Source organism: Canis lupus, chromosome 28 (genome assembly GCF_048164855.1).
Source record: "Canis lupus baileyi chromosome 28, mCanLup2.hap1, whole genome shotgun sequence".
NCBI lineage: Eukaryota > Metazoa > Chordata > Mammalia > Carnivora > Canidae > Canis > Canis lupus.
In genome coordinates, this window is record NC_132865.1 from 36881757 (window position 1) to 36897944 (window position 16188).

General features: G+C 42.2%; 1 protein-coding gene across 2 annotated transcripts in view; it reads left to right on the forward strand.

The window, feature by feature from the left end:
- The first annotated feature begins 1645 nt into the window (after positions 1 to 1645).
- Positions 1646 to 16188, forward strand: part of OPRK1 (opioid receptor kappa 1) — a 30867-nt gene continuing 16324 nt past the window's right edge. Inside the window, exons 1-2 of one of the 2 annotated variants that reach the window (XM_072804632.1) lie at positions 1646 to 1798; positions 2195 to 2491. In XM_072804632.1, the coding sequence (XP_072660733.1) occupies positions 2235 to 2491 (257 nt within the window). In that variant the 5' untranslated portion in view covers positions 1646 to 1798; positions 2195 to 2234. Of the gene's footprint in view, positions 1799 to 2048; positions 2492 to 16188 lie in introns of those variants that run through there. The other variant, XM_072804633.1, reaches the window with a different exon arrangement.

Sequence of the window (16188 nt, forward strand, 5' to 3'; positions counted from 1 at the left end):
TATATATGTTTTGTCCTTCGGGGAAGAGTGGCTCTGTAATTGTTCCCTTATATGAAATCACTCTGTGTAATCAGCATATGGTAAGAGACAGAAACACCTGTGTTTGAGCTCAATTCAGTAATGTTACCAGCTGTATAAGCCACCTGTGTACTAAATTTAACAACAAAAACTAACCAATACAGTGAGTGCAAAAGGACAGACATCGTAAATACTCCTTCAAACGTGTGTTGAACAGAGACAGTTGTATGTATTTTCAATGCATGAAATCATAAATAGGTAGTAGACAGAAAGATAGATGAATAATTCTTTCCTAGCTATTTTCCTTTAACATACTCTTTTTATTTTCTTTGTTGGATACTGCTTAGTTTTCAAACAAAATGTCTTCCTGGGTTGGTTTGGTGGTAATCTGGGATCCCTTTGGCAGGAAATGAGCTCCCAAACAACTGGAGATTTATCTGGAGAAGATTTGTCAGCCATCTTCCTAACAGAGAAGGACCCTCAGGCACATGGAGATTCCATCATTCCCATGTTTTGTTATCTTCTAAAGAAAATCTGCAATCAAAACCTAAAAAAAATGTAAGATCTGATAATACTTTTCAAAACACCAATGGCCCCAGGGTTGGAGAGATGTTGTGGGGGCAAAGAAGAGCTTTCCTGTTGTTCTTCGAATCACATTGCCAAGAAGAGCTGTGTATTTCGAGGTTGTAGTAAGATTCTGGTGGTCAAATGCCTTTTTGGGAGTCACAATATCTGAAACAAGGTGGAAGCTCTCTTCTGCGGTCAACTGATGAATGGAATGACTGTATAGGCATCCTGATTCCTGTACCCAGTCTGGAAAGGGGAACTTCTCCACTGTCCTTCAGTGGCTGAGTCCTGGCTCCCCTGTACAGCCAACTTTGGCCTTCCTTCCTTGTCTTCATCATCCCCTGGGTCTCTTTGCCTGAGGGGACATTTCAGCAGAATCTGACAGATATCCTTGGACTGGTGGAGTTATGCACAGAAATGATGATGACTGAACTTCTCCATGAGGGTTCAGGTTCTTGGGGGCTCTATAAAGAAGGCATCCCAGTGAAGGGAAAGTGGATTTGCAGGGATTAATAAAAGAGAAAGACAATGTCAACTCCCGGCCCAGCGCCGAGGCCTGAGTAAGGAGAGTGTCTTACTCATTGCAGGTAATAACCACGAAATACGGATAATACCTGAGATGCCAGTCTGTGTGTCATCTCAGAGAAGAATGAAAGGAACAGAATGAACAGAAATATTCTATTTACGTATATTAAATCGTTAATATCTGATGGCCCGGTCTTACTCTAATTGGATTGTTTTGCCACTTTATTTGGATGCGTCATTCAGAATTTCTCCTCTCTTGAAAGAAGACATGTCTTGAGAACGATGCCCACAGTAGCTCTAGACTTTATTATGAATAATCCAGATGCATAATCGCACTGAGGAGGCACACCCTTACTGCTAAAGCTAATCCGCACAGCTGCTAGTCTTAGGGCCGCCCAGGAGAGGCTGATTGAGGCTCTGGGTAGTTGGTGGTCGGGGAGCCTCGGCTGGGGGCGCGGCCCGGGCAGGGGCGGGGCGCCGGGGAGCTCCCCGCCCGCCGAGCCCGCGCGCTCCGAGTCCTTGCAGCGCACGCCTGGCTGAGCCGCCGCGGGCCGTGGGAGCCGCGCTGAGCCGCGCTGAGCCGCGGGGACCGGGCTGGGCTGAGAAGGTGCCTCATCCAGGGCGCCGAGCTGCGGGCGCGCCGCGACTCCAGGGCTGAGACCGCTGCGCGGGTCTCCGGGAGCCGGAGGTGGGCTTTGGGCTTTCGACTTTCTAGGAGCAGCCCTGGGGAGCGACGGCTCCTTGCTCGAGAGCTCTTCGTGTCTGGGGGCTCAGAGCAGCAGTCTGGGGACGGTTTCACGGGGCGGGGGCGGGAGGAGGGGTCGTACCTAGGAAGGGGTTGGAGGGGATTGCAGGAGCCGGGGAAGAGGAGCGAGCGCTGTCCGCTGTGCTAGTCGAGCGGGTAGCGCCAGGCGCCCGCCTTTTCCCGCCCCCGGGGACGTGCGCCGGGTGGGCATCAGGCTGGGCATCAGGCTGGGCATCAGGCTGGTCCCGGCGCCCCGGGCCGCTGGCCCCCGGCGCTGGCCCGTGTGCCGCCAAGTTTGCCTCTCCGGGTCCAGCTTCTCTCGCTCTCGCCGCCCCGCAGGTTCTGCCTCTGCTCGCCCTGCACCTGCGGCCGCCGGACCATGGAGTCCCCGGTCCAGATCTTTCGCGGGGAGCCGGGCCCCACCTGCTCCGCGAGCACCTGCCTGCTCCCCAACGGCAGCGGCTGGCTGCCCGGCTGGGCCGAGACGGAAGGCAACCACAGCGGCGGCTCCGAGGGCGCGCAGCTCGAGTCCGCGCACATCTCTCCCGCCATCCCCGTCATCATCACGGCTGTCTACTCCGTGGTGTTCGTCGTGGGCTTGGTGGGCAACTCCCTGGTCATGTTCGTGATCATCCGGTGAGTGCGGGTCCCGGCGCCGCAGTGGCTGGGGTCGGGAGGGAAGGTCCGCCTGGCGCCAGGACGCGCGGTTGGGGCTCCAGCCCGGTGGCGGGGCTCTGCCCGCGGTGCAGGACCTCGGAGAGCCCCCGAGGGCGGCCTCTTTGAAGTAAAGGATTCCTGGAAGAGTTTTGGGTGAGGGACTCTGAGGTTGCACGGGGGCGAATAGAACAGCCAGGGGAGTTTTGAGGCTTTAAATGACCCTCCCATCCCTCCCCCCACCCCCCAAAAAAAACCCCTTACTGAAAACTATGGTTATGGAAAATATTAGGGTGTGGAGCAAGGTCAGCGTCTTCTGGAAAGGAAACTAGTTCCTTTGCCTGGCCTTTTTGCCTGGTTGCCCGCACTAGTTCGGAGCACTTTGTTCTGTCCTTTGCAAATATTTTTTAAGGTAAAATTCAAGCCCATTGAATGCACTGGAGATAATTCAGAATTTCCTGTGACTCATCAGATTGGTGTTACGGTTTATAAGCAAAAGCCGATATATCCTTAGGGTTGTTAGTATCCATCCACGAGCCATTTTAGTACTGAAATGTTATCTCATTTACTTAGAATTTCAGTGATTTTTTAAAAATAAGCCATCTAATATTTATCCTCTAAAGTGTGGATTGTGGAGGTTTTCAAAAATTGCTTTGCTTCTTATTTTCCATGGAGAGAAACTGATGATTTTATTTTATTGCTCTTTGGTGTTACATTGAAGTCAGCTTCTATTATAAACATCCAAATACCCACCCATATCTGCTAATTTTCTGGTAGGTGAAGTGATTTTTTATTTTGGCCTCTTTCAACAACAACAACAAAAAAGAAAAAAGAAAAAAGAAAAAAAGAAAAAAAGAAAAAAATCTCAACTTTGCTTTCGATACTCTTTGATATAAATATTTCACTTTCTGGGAGAGTTAATGCTTTGGAAATACACCTTTGAGAGTGAATAAGGAGTTTACATTCCTTTGAAGAGTTCCTGTGAAATAAGGGACACAAGTCACTCATTTCAAGGGCATTGAAGTGATGAATAAAAACTACATCTTTAAAAAAATTCTAGCTTTAGTTTAGTTCTTTATTTATTATAAACCTTAAGAACATTATCTATAGCATGAGTCTTGGGAAATCATCATAATAAAAAATGCCCATTCATCTGTCTATCCAGGTTTGAGAATTTTATCTTCATCTGTACTCCAGAACTAAAACCCATCATTTAAGCTTCCAAATACACATTATAAAGCTCATTTCATCTACAATTAGCATTTGCAGCTTGGTAGCCTTGGTTTCCATGATTGTGTATTGCATTTTATAGGCATCCTATCTGTGACAAGTAAAGGCCACAGAGGGAGGAAAAATTTTAAAAGCACATTGTTTTCCAAAGTCTTTAGTAATTTCAGGGCTGCTCTCCATTAGAGAGAAGATTATAGCAACCAAAAGAAAAGAAGACAGTTGTGTTCTCAATTACAATTAAAAGTTTTAGGAGATCTTTGGTTCAGAGGCTGTGAGTTTGTAATAAAACACTGCTACACAAAAAGAAGATGCTAAGAAAAGAAACAACTCTGTTCCTACTTATATCATATTTAAGTGCATGAGTAAAATGAATACATCTTATTGTTATTTGAAAGAGCACCTGAAGTTCTGAGTTTGAGAAGAGCTTCTTAGTTGTTAACAACTGTTTATATAGCCCTACAAAGTAGGATAAAAAGGAATGAAGAATCCTAAAATATGTGCAAAGACAACTCCATGGGGAACAGTAGAAATGTCAGAATGAAAACAGAATTATGTATATATTTTTAATATATTTTTTAAATATTCAATTTATTTATTCATGAGAGACAGAGAGTGAGAAAGAGTGAGAAAGAGAGAGAGGCAGAGACACAGGCAGAGGGAGAAGCAGGCTCCATGCAGGGAGCCTGACGTGGGACTCGATCCTGGGTCTCCAGGATCAGGCCCTGGGCTGAAAGCGCACTAAACTGCTGAGCCACTCAGGCTGCCCAAAAACAGAATTATAGATTAACTAGGACTTTTAATGGCGAATATGAATATGAAGAAATAAAAATGAAATATAAAAATATATAACAATTATATGTAATTATATATAATGAATAATCACCATTATAAATAGTAATATAGTACTCTTATCAATTGTTCATATATTTATATAATATATACAATATATAATTTTATATATGTGCTTGTGTGTGTGTGTGTGTGTGTGTGTGCATCCAAAAGATATCCAGGATCAAAATTTATTAAAAGATAAATTCAGCTAAAAATCCAAAAAAAGTTAGCTGGTTCAGGTAACATCATTCATCCTCCCACCTCACTCCCAACTGGTTGGAAATGAAGTATGAAAAGTGAGGAATCATCCTGGAATGCCAATGTACTGAAACATTTGTTTCCTTATATCTATAGCTATGAGGATTAAGGAGTATTTGGTATTGGTTAAGACTGAGAGATGCCCAAAGAGTTGAAAAATAAAACCTCAAAAGGAAGGTTAGTAGAAGTGGGTTTATTTTGCTCAGAAGAAGAAGGAACTGAAGACTTGAGAGAGGTGGCTAGTGTCTGCACACCAGAATTGAGAGCAGAACGGGAATACGGAATTCAAATGCAACTTTTATAATTGATGTTGAGGGCTGAGCAACATTGCTTAAAAAGATGGAGGACCACTTTTGAGGACACTATTTTAAAACACTGTTCATTGAAAAGGGCCATGGTTCAGTCATTTAGGACATCATTCTAGAGATGGGGTTTAGATGCTTGGATGTTGGGGCAGATGTAGTCCAAGATGGCCTGCTCAGACCCAAGGAGAAAGCTAGGGTTGTGGAAAAAGCTGTGACTATTTTTAGACCTGTCTTACAAATAGCTTTCCCATCTTGGATGCCTGAAATGCTGCCCAGTATCCTCTGAGTATATTTAACATTTCAAGGGTTTTCATCATTTTATATGTACCAACTACCATAACTGCCTAATATTAGGGCATAGGAACTTTTCATTGTGAAAACCTTATAACTAAGCACTCAGCCTCCCTTCTCACCAGGCTTTGGAGTTTTTGGTCCTGGGGTGGGAAGTTCTTACCTCAGCCATAGATCCCTGTCTTTGGCTTCTACTGACACCTTGGGTGTGCCCCTGGGTACAGCACTTAAGATCCTAACCCTGTGTTCTCTCCACCTCTTCCCATGTAGGTCACCTGCGGGGAATGCTATGATGCCCATCCACATTCACATCTCCGATCTCTCCAGGCAGTCTCACCTATGACATGACATCTTAAACTTCCATTCTCCCACAACTTCCATGCATATGGCTATTTCCTCCCGTAGCAGACATGACTAAAAGTTTAGGGACACTAAATATATGCCAGGCCAGTAAAGCTACCTACTTCATGGAAATCATTTTATTTACTCTTCACAACCATAGTTGTATTATCATCCCCATTTAACAGATGATGAAATGAAGGCAAAGTAAGATTAAATAAACTGACTAAGGTCACACATGCTGATTGTGGACCCCAAATGACACAGAGCCTGTGCGTCAGTTTGCTGTTCACTATACCACTTCTGCAAACCTGTGGATAATTTCTTGCCAGGTAGCCCTTTATTTTCTCCCAGACTTTCTTTCTTTTTTCTTACCTTGCCTGGATACCACAAACCATCGCCGCAGCCTCTCTTGACAATACACTCAGCTGCCGTGACTTCTTGTCCTCTGCGGCTGTCTTCTACTGAACCTTGACCCTGGATCAAGTCAGTGCCTTATATTCCTTGTTCCTATACCCAGTGAACTGAATGCTGGTGAATAAAATCCGTTTTATCTTTGTCTGGGCAAAGTCACTGCCTTCAAGTGTATCTGACCCCAAGTCTGCCTAGTTTTTCTGTCTCTCTCCTGTTTCCAGAAAGAGCCAATTCCTTTTCCCATTCCCAACAAACCAAACCAAAACCAAAACAACAAACAAAATCCAAATTAATTTAATGGGTGCTAATTCTCATGTCATCTTCTTGACCGTGTTTCATCATGGTAGCTCCCTGTGACACTAGAGTCTAGGTGCTGGGAGTGTTCTTCCTACATATGTGCATTGGCAGCCACCCTCCCTCATACCACACTGTCTCTGCAGAGATCTTTCCTTCTTTGTATCCAGGGCAAATCCCTGTTCCTGAGAGGTGAATCTCATCCCCTCCTGCTCTCCTGAGGTCTCTGCTGTGTTAGTTATCTCCCCTCTGTGCTATCTGCAACCTCACCACTGCTTTTGTCCCATAAGCATCTGGATATAGTCCAGCATCTGTCGTCTTACAAGTGATCATTATCCATCACCCTTCCATTTTTCTGAGTTCCCTTGGCTAATGTCTTTTCATCCTCCTTACCTGTAGGTAAGCTTCTTGGGGGGATAATCCTGCTTCTTCAATTTCTCATCTTCTATTCCTCAGACTGTGCCCTTGGGTTCCCTCCCTGGTGCTCCTTTACCAAAGCCAGAGCATCATGTTTCAGCCACTCGTTTTAGGCTGACTGTCCCTTGATTTCTGTGGAGATTTGGTATGCTCCACCAATCTTATGCCCCTTGCTTCCTCTGATAGCACCCTCCTTGACTTCCTACCACATCTTCGGGGTTTCTCTTGTCTGCAGCACTGATGCCTCTTCCTCTTGGGTTTCTTAATTGATCATATCTTCCAGAGCCTTTTCAGATCTTCTCTCCTCACTTTGCATATTCTCTGTATTAGTCAGGATTCAATCAGAACAGCAGAACCAGAAGGAGATGCACATGTGAAAAGATTTGTTGCAAGGAATTGGGTTGCAACCATGGAGCTGGCTGAGCAAGTCTGAAACCTGGGGGTCAGGCATCAGGAGAGGCAGGCCAGGCCTCTGGCCCCAGGTAGAACTTCTTTCTCAGGGAAGCCTCTGTTCTCCTCTATATTAGCATGCTAGGACTGCTATCACAAAGTGCCACAGACTTGTTGATTTAAACGACAGAACTTACTTTCTCACAGGGAGGCTAGAAGTCTGTGATCAAGGTGTTGGCAGGGTTGGTTTCTTCTGAGACCTCTCTCCTTGGCTTGTCTCGATGGCTGTTTTCTCCGTGTGTCCTTACATGGTCTTCCTTCTATGTATGTCTGTGCCCTAATCTCCTCCTTTGATACAGACACCAGTCATATTGGATTAGGGCTCACCCTCACGACCCCATTTTACCTAGATTTTATCTCCTTTTACCTCTTTAAAGGCTCTATCTTCAAATACAGTCACATTCTGAGGTACTGAGGGGTTAGGACTTGAACACATGTATCTGAGGGACATAGTTCAGCCCTAAACACTTCCTATCCCCCTTCTGTTCTCCTTAATAAAACATTCTCAAGTTTCAATTTTCATAATAAGTATGTATATATGTTCTCTTTTGTTTAATTTGAAGAAAAACTATACTCTTATAAATGTATGCTTCCTTTTAAGTTAAATGTAAGTATAAATAAAAAATTATTAGGACAAAAATAGCAGGAATCAAAATTTCTTAGCCCTCAATCTTTTAAGCTTTGCATTTTTCTTTTCTCATTAGCTTTCATTAATTCATTGCTACCACAATAAAGACCTCTAGGGGATCAATCTTTTGCTACCCTTGCCCTGAGAGTGGACTTTTGTTTCCCTATAGTTCAGAGGGCAGTGTTGAAATTTCCTAAAAGTGGCAACTTTATCAGGGACTTAGAAAAAATAAACAGAGCCACAAAAATACTCTGGAAATGGTTCCATTTCCTGAACTCAAATTTCTTCTTCAAAGGCAGTCAACCTACCCAAGGTTACTGGGCACACAGGTTGTTTTCTATAAGGCTATATGTTTTCTTGCTCAAAAATTGGGAGGCAGAATATTTCTTCTCCAAGCCACTGACAGATGTCCCACTCTGCTGAGACCATCTTAGCTTACATAGGATATATAGGCTCTGGTCACCCCTGAGTCAGTCTGAGTCCCCTGGTTGAAGTTGTATCAGTCTCAGAAAACTGTGTGGCTATCACTGAATTGAGGAGGTGGGAAGAAGTGAGGTGACCCAAACAGAGTGTCTGCTGCAGTGCCTGCCTCTTTTCCATCCAGGGTGTCCGTTTCTTGGGGAGATTCTCATTGCAATCACGGCAGTTGTATGTACACACACATTCCATATTCTCTCAAATGTCACTGTATCCTATCTTGGATAATATCACCAGACTACACCTAGAGAGACATTGAAGAAAAGGCAGAGGCATAGTGGTATAATTAACCTGGTGCTGCTCCCTATCTGACATCCATCTTACCTCAGACTTTGATAAAAAAATATGTTCTCATTTATCCTGAGTCCTCTCTTGGGAATAAATGTTGAACATTTCTTTTAAAGTAAGCATAGTAAAGATCCCTCCAGAAATGATTTTCAAAAATGCCTATCTTGCATTTCTCCAAGTAATTTTATTACTTGACAAGCTCTTAAAAGAGAGAATTTATTTCATTGCAACTGGTGATATGGATTCGCAAAATAGAATTTTCTTCCCTGTGGAACATGTGATGCTGCTGAAATCCGAATCCTTGTGATCTGTTTCAGAGACCAGAGACTAACCAGCTACACTCTCCTCCTCTCAAAAAATCAGAAAAAGAAAGAATTATAGAGAAATAAACCCTATTTGGTCATCAGATATAGATTTCCCAACCTTTAACAGACTCCAGGCAAAATTGTAGTCTTCAAAATCACTTCTTGATTCTGTTGACTTTATGAGACTTTACAATTTTTCCTGGTGCCTGTCTTAGAGTTAGTTTTAGAAGGGATTTATTTCTGGCTGGGAGATGATTGCTCCTCTCCATTAATCATTCAGCTGTATCTCTTGAGCAGCAGTATCTTTGTGTGAGCTGTGCAGTTGGCACTTTCCTCACTCCAGATTAACTTCTTGACATACTCAATTATCGTTGTCCTGGGGGGCTCTGCTTTTAGTGCCAAAACCTAAAATTGTATGGCTGCCGGACAGTCTTTCTTCTAAGGTTTCAGTGCTGAAAGTAATATAGGCTCAAAACTCTTTTTAACAGAAGATTTATTCCTCTACAGAAAATCAGCCCATTTATGTTTGTTTGTTTCTTTGGAGAGGATGCTGGCTTATGTCTAAGATAAGGAAAACTCATGTAAGAGAATAGATTTTAGAAGTGGGGATGATGTTATAAAAGGCTTGTGTGTGTGTGTTTAAACACTTACCCCTTCCCTGGCCCCATAGGTCAGAATTCAGGTGAAAGACAAGAAAAACAGATGGCACATGATGAATATGTGATGAATTGAGAGATCCCAAAGGAATTGGTCTAAAGGCGGTGAAGGAAGCCTTCAGATTAACAATGGTTAGTATTGTGAGCATTTAGAGATCCTCTATTACAAGGGGAACATTTTTCTGAGCTCCTGCTGAGTATTAACTTAACTTCACAAGACAACTAAACTCTCTCTGCTTACAGAGTTACCTTCTGCCCAGTGAAGGGGCCATCTCCTTCTGACAGCATGGAAGGGTAATCTTTAATCTTACCTCCTCTCTGCCAGCATTCTGTGGCTTCTCTTAGTTTGGTCAGTTTTCTGTATAAAATTGGAAAAATCATTTAAGGTATCTGTGCACTTCTAAGTATCTAGATAGCTGTAGGCTGAGAAACTACAAGTCAATCACGTGAGATTTGTAGTTTTCTATTGGGTGTTATCAGGCATGATAAACTCTCACCCTGTGTGCATAGCTGCATACACTAGAATATTCATTCTGGGTGTCAGGGCCATGCCTACAGAGGAAAAGGAGGTCCTGGGCACCAGCTATTGCATTCTCCAACCACCCTGCATGGACAGCCTGCCTCCCATGCAGCACAATGCATGTCTACCATTCTGACTGTACATCACTGCCAGTATGGTCTCTGAGGTTGTGACAGTCATGGAACTCAGGGACACATTCTGTCCTTCTGTTCTTTCTACCTTTGCCCTTTGCATATGGAAGAGTATTTCTGGGGAACTAAAGGGGCTTGACAGCTGTGTGAATCTATGGATTCACATAGTGAATGTGAATATAGTGAATATATTCAATTGCAGAGTCAGATCACTGGAAAAACAATGACTGAATTTCCTTTCCTTCCCTTAAAAATTAATAAGCTATTGCCCCTTAGTAAGGAACCAATGTTTCAATAGCAAGTAGTCCAAAAAGACATAGCAAATTAATTTTATCGAAATGAACTGAAAGTTATCTGGAGAATTAATGAAGCAAACTCATTATGTTTTCAAATAAATTCTTCTGAAAATTCACATCAGTAAAGCCATCATTTAAAACATCATTTCTGATCATTTAAAACATAAAATCCAAATCTTTGTATCTGGAAAACATGCCCAGGGAAATGAATAAATCACGCTTGTTGGCAACACAGAGAAAAGAGTGTCAAAGCATGTCTCTTGTTAATGCTAGTCTTCCACTGTTGGTTTAAAAGAACTGCATTTTCCTAGGTATCACAAAAATTTCCTTCCATTGAACTTGGTGTGTTGAGGGTCTTCAGACCTGAGTGCAGCTGTAGTGCTGTGAGACAGTGAGTGGCCAGCTTCCTGTGGGCCAGGAGTTTTTGGTCACACTAGTTTTTTTCACCAGACCAAACAGCGATTCCTCAGGTGCATTTTGTTGGCCTGTACTAAAAGGGTCATTTCAGAAGAATGACCACTAGGGTGTTTGTTTGTTTCCTTCTTTTGGAGCTGTAGTTTAATGGCTACATGTTTTACTCCCTCATGTCTCACTAATTTGTGGTCTCAGGCAAGCCATTTAATTCCTCTTTACTCTGGCTCCTCACCCAAACAATGGGCACTGTTTGTGAAAAACTGTAACACTATAATGTACATGACAGCATTTGTTCATTGACGGCAGCATGTTAGTGTTTTATATTAGTATTATTTGATTCATACCCCCCTTTCCTCATATTCAATGTTTTTTACCCTCATGGCGCATACTTAACCACACTTATCAGAATGTTTTTCAATCTTTAGCTGCCGGAATAATTCACAGAATCACATTATTTCTCTAGTAAAATTCTTCCTTCCTTAAGAAACTTTGGAATGACAATCCTGAATTTCCTTGCTGATTAGCTATGGACTCTGAGAACCCCTGAGAATCATCTCTAAGACTGCTTATTCTTCAGAATAAGTAGGGGCAGTGGTATTTTATGGGACTGTCATACAGGTTAGGTTATTAGGACAGTGGCAGGTAGTAACAACAGCAATGATACTGGCAGCAGCAATAGTGAGTCTGAGGGCTGGCATCCAATGAGCTGTCATCAAGTACCAGTTCGTGTGCTGAGTACTTTGTGGGACTGTCTCATTTAATCATCATGACAACTTTGCCAGATAAAGTTCCTAAAACAGAATCTGTACAGACTATTCCCTCAATGGATGCTTAAAATGGTTTTGCCTGTTGGTATTCAAGGTCTTCTGTGGGACCTGACACACTTTTCCCCATCCCAGCCAGGCTCTCATTACTGTAGCCGTGAAAGCCTCTCAATCCAAGTCCTCCTCAAAGTGCAAGATCCTGTCCGGGTTTTGTCTTCTTTAAAATGTGTCCAATCTCTTCACTGCTGATCCTTCCCTTCTGTCTTTTCCTCTGGTTCAAGTTGTAATTGAGCCAGTCAGTTGGAAATCTCGCAGGGGCATGGTCCATATATTGAGTTTTTCAGTCATCCTCAATGCCCAGGATATTGCTGTGTATGGGACAGAGACTTAAAAATGTGTTGAAATAATGAATGATGAAGACAGGGGAAGAAGCTTGAATATAACTAGAAAGAAGGGAGGGTGTGTGTATTTTCAGCATGGGGGACAATTGCAAATGAGAGCTAAAAGCAACGATTCAATAAAATGGAAAACATGTAATTTATTACAAGTTAATTGTAATTAAAGATATATGGTGATTACTTATCAAGATTATGGATTTATTATGCTATCATAAAGCTAAAAAGGAGTTCCTGATTAAAGAAATATCATTTAAATTTAAAATAAAAAAGCACTCAGGCAATGCACTTCAGGAGCAGGGGATGCTAATAATTCAAGAATGAGCTCTTCTACTGCACAGTGTCTGAGCACAGCAGGCACATGGGAAGGACAAGAAGATGTGAGACTGCTGTGTCACAAGGTCAATGTTCCTCCTGCTGGTGCCTCATTTTTCTTGTGGCAAGTGCCAGGCTCTCCCAGGAACCTGGGAGAGCTCAGCAGACAACCTTGTTCATGTATGACTGCCAATCTAGAAGCCACCCCTCAATTCTCTGTAAAGAAAATACAGTAGGAACATCTTGTGCTAATGTGTGATGGGGAGCATTTCTTATTCCTGGAGATATCCTCTGCCATGTTGCCAAGTGATGACCTTCCTCATGACTCAGCACTCTAGGCCTCCTCCTGGCCTGCTCCCTGCATCCTGTCTGGTACATCTTACCATCATTTGCAGGCTTATAACATTGACAAGTGTAGCAAGGACAGCCTACAGACTTTGCTCTTTTAGTGCCATATGCTCCTGTGGTGTGTACGCTAAAAAGTGCAACCACTTGCTGCCAGCCCACCTCCATATGAGCCGAAACTTCCCACTCAGATGGTGCCATTTTACTTGAAATACTTAAAAATTTTTGTAAGGCAGGGTGGATGAAGTGGAAAATAATTTCATATCTTATCATAGTAAGAAAGCTTACTTTTTTCCCTCAGGGGACATTTGACTGAAAGGACTAGCTACTATCTCAGTTTGATTAAATGCTAACAATACCAGAGTGCTCAACCAGACAGTTTGAGGGTGAGGGTCTTATTATCACACTCTCACAGGTCCACTGTGAGAGTCCACTGTAGTATATAAAAGTCCACTGTAGTATATAAAAGACTGTCAGTAAATATTTGTTGTACTCATAGTTTATTTACTACTTTGAATTATACCTTTGGTTCTCCATTTTGATGTGGTAGGTTTATAAGTATGAGTCTTCCAAAACCCTAGGAGAGAGGCCTTGCCCTGCCACCCCTTCCAGATGGTCCCACTGAGCCTTTGCCAACACTAGAAACATCACTTTACTCACTTGAGTCTAACTCACTTCACTAATATTAGGTAGAAGACATAAATCTCCTGGCTAACCATGAGAGGCAGTTGTCGTGAGAATCAGATAAAATACATGGAGATCAAAGCACTGGCCTTTGTAAATTATAGAGTTCTGGGAGGGTTTAAGAATGCAGAAAGTGGCAACCAGCACCCAAGTTTGAGTCTTGCAATGCTTTTATAACGTATCACTTTGAGCAATGCACATAACTCCAGTGATTCTCAGTGGTGACTTCTGTAGAAAAGGAATACTGATACCTACCAGATGAAGTTGCAATGGAGACTGAATGGGATAAATATGTGGGATGTACATCGGAGTCTGACAGAGGGAGTGTTTGCAATAAATGGTTACTAAGATTGTCATCATTAACATGAACCATCTCAAAATGAGAGTGATGCTGTGACATAGAGATGCTGGCAGATCCAGGGGTCTCCATGGCAGGAAGGCACAGGTATGTATGTCTCTAGGTCTCTGGTAGGTGTCTCTGGCCCTGAGCGATGGTGACAGTGGTAGGCTCCTACATGAATGGTCTGGGAAGAGCTTATTTCTCTGGGAGCAAGAACTTTTGCTCCAATTAGTATAGTAAAATTAGTGTAATTTGTAGACATTTCTGTTATAGGAGCTTATCTCTGTTATTCTGAGATTCGATGACAGGTTTGAATTCTTTCTAAGTTCAAGCCTTAAGCAATTTCATACATTTATTTGTTAAAAGTAGTTTTGAAAAGCTAAGAGGAAAATCACTCATCATTTTTTGATTACTTAAAGATGCATCTTATATATATATATGTAATTTGCATCAATTTTTAAATTTACATTCTAGTTAATATATAGTGTAATATTGATTTCAGGTGTAGAGTTTAGTGATTCATCCCTTATGTACAACACTTAGTGCTCATCACAAGTGCTCTCCTTAATGCCCATCACCCATCTAGCCGTCTCCCTGTCCACCTCCCCTCCAGCAACCCTCAGTTTGTCCTCTATAGCTAAGAGTCTCTTATGGTTTGCCTCCCTCTCTCTTTTTTTCCCTTCTCCTATGTTCATTTGTTTTGTTTCTTAAATTCCACTTATGATATTTGCCTTCCTCTGACTGACTTATTTTTCTTAGCATACATGATACACTCTAGCTCTCTCCATATCCCTGCAAATGGCAAGATTCCCTCCTTTCTGATGGCTGAATAATATTCCATTGTATATACATACCAAGTCTCCTTTATCCATTTGTCAGTCGATGGACACGTGGACTCTTTTCATAATTTGGCTATTCTTGATAAAGATGCATATTATATTTTATCATACCTCATATTTCATACCATTTACGTTCTTCTAGCATGTAAGGTCACAGGCATCATTTTTACTATTATCTTTCATATTCAAGCTGAACCGTGGCTCTAACTAAGAACTAGGTTCTTTTTTTCTTCTTGTGGTAACTGATCGCTCCCACATACATAAGAGAAGGGGAGGAGTTGAAGACTATAAAATAAATTAGACATATTCTCGGGATTAGGAGGATTCCATCAATTATCTCAGGAGTTCTATGAGGTAAGCATTATATTTCCCATTTTATAGTTGAGAAACTGAAGCTCCATTTTTAGTGACCTCTCCAAAATCTAACAGCTGGAGGGAAAAATAAGGACTGGAACCCTGGCTTACACAACTATATAAGGCCGGGAACATCCATCTAACTTCATAAAATAAGAGGGGACCTTACTTCATAAAGTAAGGGTCACTAAATGTGACTGCAGAAGTCCAAGTCTCTGCCGACCACAATCTTTGATTATATCAGAGATTCTTGGGGAGAAAGTTGAAAAAAATAGGAGATTGGCTTGTAAGATGAACTTTTCAAACATAAAACCATATTAAATGAGCCAACATTTGAAAAGAGCATTTCAGTCTTGCTCATTGGAAACATTTGCTCTGTCTCAGTAGGTGGACTTCCCTAATTATCTGTGCCTTTATAAAGCCTATGCTCTGAGCATTGGCCATATACATTTAATCACTTATTTGTTTGTTTGTTTGTTTATTTATTTGTTTATGAGAGATAGCACACAAGCAAGGGGGAGGAGCAGAGGGAGAGGAAGAAGAGGGCTTACTGTTGAGCAGGGAGCCTGACATGGGGGCTCTATCTCAGGACCCACAGGGGAGGGGACAGGGAGACGGCTAGATGGGTGATGGGCATTAAGGAGAGCACTTGTTGTGATGAGCACTAAGTGTTGTACATAAGGGATGAATCACTAAACTCTACACCTGAAATCAATATTACACTATATATTAACTAACTAGAATGTAAATTTAAAAATTGATGCAAATTACATATATATATATATAAGATGCATCTTTAAGTAATCAAGATCAATCATGATCTGAGCCGAAGGCAGATGCTTAACCAACTGAGTCACCCAGGCATCCCACATTTAATCACTTTCTAAAGCTTATAGGCCACATAATAATATGTGAGTGAAATCTGTAAAGGTAAAAGATAACTTTTTAAAATAAACTCCTCATTCTTCAGATTAAAGCACTGTTTAGATAGCAGAGCATCAAAATGGAAATCGACAGATACTGACTCTGTGCTATTCTATACCATGCCTTCACCCAAGCACAGACAAACCACTTCCTAGCAAGAAGAAAAGAAGAAGGG